The sequence below is a fragment of the Nerophis lumbriciformis genome, linkage group LG19 (genome assembly GCF_033978685.3).
Source record: "Nerophis lumbriciformis linkage group LG19, RoL_Nlum_v2.1, whole genome shotgun sequence".
NCBI lineage: Eukaryota > Metazoa > Chordata > Actinopteri > Syngnathiformes > Syngnathidae > Nerophis > Nerophis lumbriciformis.
Window position 1 is genome coordinate 22,995,435 of NC_084566.2, and position 4,299 is coordinate 22,999,733.

The 4,299-nt window shown below is 45.2% G+C and overlaps 1 protein-coding gene across 1 annotated transcript; it reads left to right on the forward strand.

Annotated features, from left to right (window-relative positions):
* Positions 1–945: 945 nt before the first annotated feature.
* LOC133618691 (aquaporin-1-like) lies at positions 946–3,293 on the forward strand. Its single transcript, XM_061979277.2, has 4 exons — positions 946–1,492; positions 1,861–2,022; positions 2,097–2,177; positions 2,255–3,293. Exons 1-4 carry the CDS (start codon positions 1,136–1,138, stop codon positions 2,420–2,422), a joined length of 768 nt encoding a protein of 255 aa, XP_061835261.1. The 5' UTR covers positions 946–1,135; the 3' UTR covers positions 2,423–3,293.
* The last annotated feature ends 1,006 nt before the right edge of the window (positions 3,294–4,299 follow it).

The window sequence follows — 4,299 nt, forward strand, 5'->3', positions numbered from 1 at the left end:
TTGTATTAGTGTTCCTAAAAATGTATATGCCGGCCCCCAGACACATTTTTTTTCTCTACATTTGACCCCCCGAGTGTGGATTGTGGTTTAATTTTAAATCTGATAATCAAACATCATAATAGTCTCATAAAACGGGTTATAAAAGTGACTGTGGAGCAAAATGTACACCAAAGCATACCCCATGCGTATTATCTCGGTCATTAGGAAGTGTTTTAAATGTATATTAAAATCATAGGTCCCCTTTAAATAGGTTCACTTCCTGTGTGAAAGACAACGTGTTGGAAAATTATGAATAAGTAGTAAGTTATTGGTGATAGTCCAATAAATGTTAGGTAACCGTAGAATATTTCATAATTGATGTCACTGTTGTCGAGTTCTTGTTGTTGTTGATTTCTCTGCGTTAAGTCTTTATGAGTTGGTTCTTTTATTTCTTTGTCGTGGTGATGATGTCATCTTTATATTAGTCCATTGCTTGAAGTCATAAAGTAATGACATGTGCGTACGTTCTACAGTTGCACAGAATTCTCTCCTGCTTTCTCAACCTGCGTGTCTTCTTGTCAGACGCTCGTCGATGTAGACGTCCATTTCCTTCAGCATAGCCATTTTGCTTTTTTTTATTCCGTGATTTGTATGACGGGACTGGTGTGTTTTTCTTGCTGCTAGACATTAGAATCCATGTTGTTGAACACTGTCCACCTGTTGCTGTGTGGAAGCGTCTCGTCCTCCTCCGTTATCTTCTTGCCTGAAATTTCAGTGACATTATAGTAATGGTGCAGTGTTTTGGTGGCTGACGCGTGTGAAAGGAAGCACCTGTTTCATGACAGTCAGTCACTATCAAACGTTAAGAGGTTTGGAGTTTAAAGAGCTGTGCACTGGGAGGTACTGGGAGGCACTGGAAGAGGGGCCAGAGGAGGAGGAGGAGCAAAAAGGAGGCGGTGAGCGACAAGTCTTTTCAATTTCTCATTAATTCCGTGCGGCCTTTTCTTTCACTTTTTTTTTTAAAGCCCGCCCACTGACCATTATCAGTCCTCGGGCCTTTAAATACGACGTTGGTTGTTTTCGTTGGTGAGTGCGCACACTCTTCCAGCGCAGTGCCTTTCTCCCCCCCCGTCCCCATCTCGCACCCGCAGCCGCCATGAGGGAGTTCAAGAGCAAAGAGTTCTGGAGGGCCGTTCTGGCCGAGCTGGTGGGCATGACCCTGTTCATTTTCCTCAGCATCGCGGCGGCCATCGGCAAACCGGGCGACCCGGGCCAGGAGGTCAAGGTGTCGCTGGCCTTCGGGCTGGCCATCGCCACGCTGGCGCAGAGTCTGGGCCACATCAGCGGCGCCCACCTGAACCCCGCCATCACGTTGGGGATGCTGGCCAGCTGCCAGATCAGCCTGTTCCGGGCCGTCATGTACGTGGTGGCGCAGCTGCTGGGCTCGGCCCTGGCCAGCGGGATCTTGTACGGAGCGCGGCCCGGCGCCACCACCGCACTGGGACTCAACTCTGTGAGTAGCAAAAAATGACTTGTCTACACTTGAATGCACGCAACGTTACTAGTTAGAGTTGTATCAGCTAGAAAATGCTTGGAAAGGTCAAAGTCCCTACGTGTGTCTATGTGTGTGTGTATGTGTGTGTATTTGTGTGTCTATGTGTGTGTGCGTGTGTTCAGTTAAGCTGCTGCTGCAAAGACTAATATCAGCAGTCTCAGCTGGCGTGGCGAGATAACCACTCACTGTGCATGCACACACACACACACACACGCACACGGTGTACAAGAGAATACAAAGCTAAAGTGAGCGCCTACAGGAAGTGTGTCAAGAAGTTTGGGTTCACTCTAACGTCTTAACGGCCGCTCTTGGGTTTTTTTTCGCAGCTCAGCGGCGTCACCCCCAGCCAGGGCGTGGGCATCGAGCTGCTGGCGACGTTTCAGCTCGTGCTGTGTGTCATCGCCGTCACTGATAAAAGGCGGCGTGACGTCACCGGCTCAGCGCCCTTAGCCATCGGGCTCTCCGTGTCCCTGGGACACCTGGCGGCGGTGAGTTGGACGCCCAACGTGCATCATCTTGTCCCTCACGTGTCCCTCACATATGTTGTTGTTGCTGATTCCAGATCAGCTACACGGGCTGTGGCATCAATCCCGCACGCACTTTCGGACCAGCTCTGATCATGAATGACTTCAAAGACCACTGGGTAGGTGCGATTCCGCAATCACGTCGTCCCAAGTCTTGTTATTGATCCTGGTTATCCACCCCCTCCGTCCACCACAGGTCTATTGGGTGGGGCCTATGTGTGGCGGCGTGGCGGCAGCCCTGATCTACGACTTCCTCCTCTCGCCCAAATTCGCCGACTTCCCCGAGCGCATGAAAGTGCTCATTAGCGGCCCCGTGGGCGATTACGACGTCACCGGCGATGCAGCCAATGTGGAGATGAAGTAGTTTTTGATTGGCACACAGTCGTCCCTTCAAATATTGCGGCTTCACCACATTGCAAATGTTTTTGTGTTTGGGATTTTGTCTTTTTGTGATTCCTACTTTGCGGAAAGTCACGTCCAGAGCTAATTAACAGCAATAAACAAGGGACGACTGTATTCTAAAAGTAAAAATTCACTATTAGTACCTACAACACAAACAAGACCATGTGTTTTGTTCAGGTAGCTTAGCATGAGACCTGTGTCCTCTACAGTGGACATATGTGTTTTGCACATAAACCTTCCTGAACCAATCAATCCCGGGTTTTGAACTCAGGACCTCTGCCTTACAAAGCAACTCCATGGGAGTCAGTGTAACTGTATGGGGATATTTTCCTGCCAGTGACGGAGCAAGAAGCAGCAAGGAATACGTTTGCTGTCAACATTTTATATGAAATCCCCTGATCCCTATTCAATCAATTATCGATTATTGATCCGATTTTAAATTTTTAAACACCACTCCTACGGACAGCGTGTGTTCTGCCTGTGTGGTGAGGTAGTCCTGGTTTTAGCATATTTTAACTACACGATGTATCAAAATAGCCTCTCAGTGGATACCCCTAATCTATATTATACACTTGTAAAAAAAAAAGAAAGATACACTTTATATAGAGAAATATTTGTTTTAGTATAGTCACTGTTTTTATGCCGTCTTTGTGTAAGTGTGCAGCACATGTCTTGACCCACTGAAGTTGCAGCAAGCGTGTGTTGATATGATCTGTTATCAGTATTCTGTTTTATTTTGTACCCTGTATTGTTTGTGACTTTATCACCTTTATAAACCCAGTGTGTTGCAATGTCTTTAAAGAATAAAGAACATGTTCTTGCACTTATAACAACTTCTATTTGTGTTATGTTCTCCAAAGCAGGTCAGGTCCTATTGTTGGTGATGCCGGAATGTTTTCATGGAATATTTCCAGTTGGAAAGACAAATTCATCAATGGCCAGATTAACCCTTTAGGAGGCCCTCGGGGGGAGCAGTTGGGGCCCCTCATGCCCTCTGTGTGTGGTGCAGGCAGCCTTCATTGCTCCTGCAAACTTTCTATTTGGGCTACTTTTTTCATGTACAATATACAAACAATTGAAGTTGTACAGCAATTATAAGTATATATATATATATATATATATATATATATATATATATATATATATATATATGTATATGTATATAAGTACGTGTGTGTGTGTGTGCGTGTGTGTGTGTGTGTGCGTGTGTGTGTGTGTGTGCGTATTATTGGCAACAATAAATTGGCCCTAGAGTGTGAGTGTGAATCTTGTCTAACTGTGTTGGCCTTGCAACGAGGTGGCGACTTATCCAGGATGTACTCCGCCCTGCAGCTAGGAAAGTGTGTGTGTGTGTGTGTGTGTGTGTGTAAACCATAACCTCATGAGAACCAGTGTCCTCTGCAGTGGACATTTGTGTATTGCGTCACATGGACTTTTTAGAAATGTGTAACTGATAAAAGGAATAGACGAAAAGCTTCTCGGGTGGATATATGGCTGCTAAAATATGTATACCTGTGGTTTTAGTCAGAATAAATGGCTATCACATTTTATTGTTTTATTATCACATGTCTTTAATAGGTTGACTATCTGCTACTGATAAAATGTCCTAGTAGTGATAGTACACTAAGTGGTGATCAAAAGTCTATTACAGGACACTTAACCTGTTAAAGGGGAACATTATCACCAGACCTATGTAAGCGTCAATATATACCTTAAAGTTGCAGAAAAAAGACCATATATTTTTTTAACCGATTTCCGAACTCTAAATGGGTGAATTTTGGCGAATTAAACACCTTTCTATTATTTGCTCTCGGAGCGATGACGTCACGTTGTGACGTC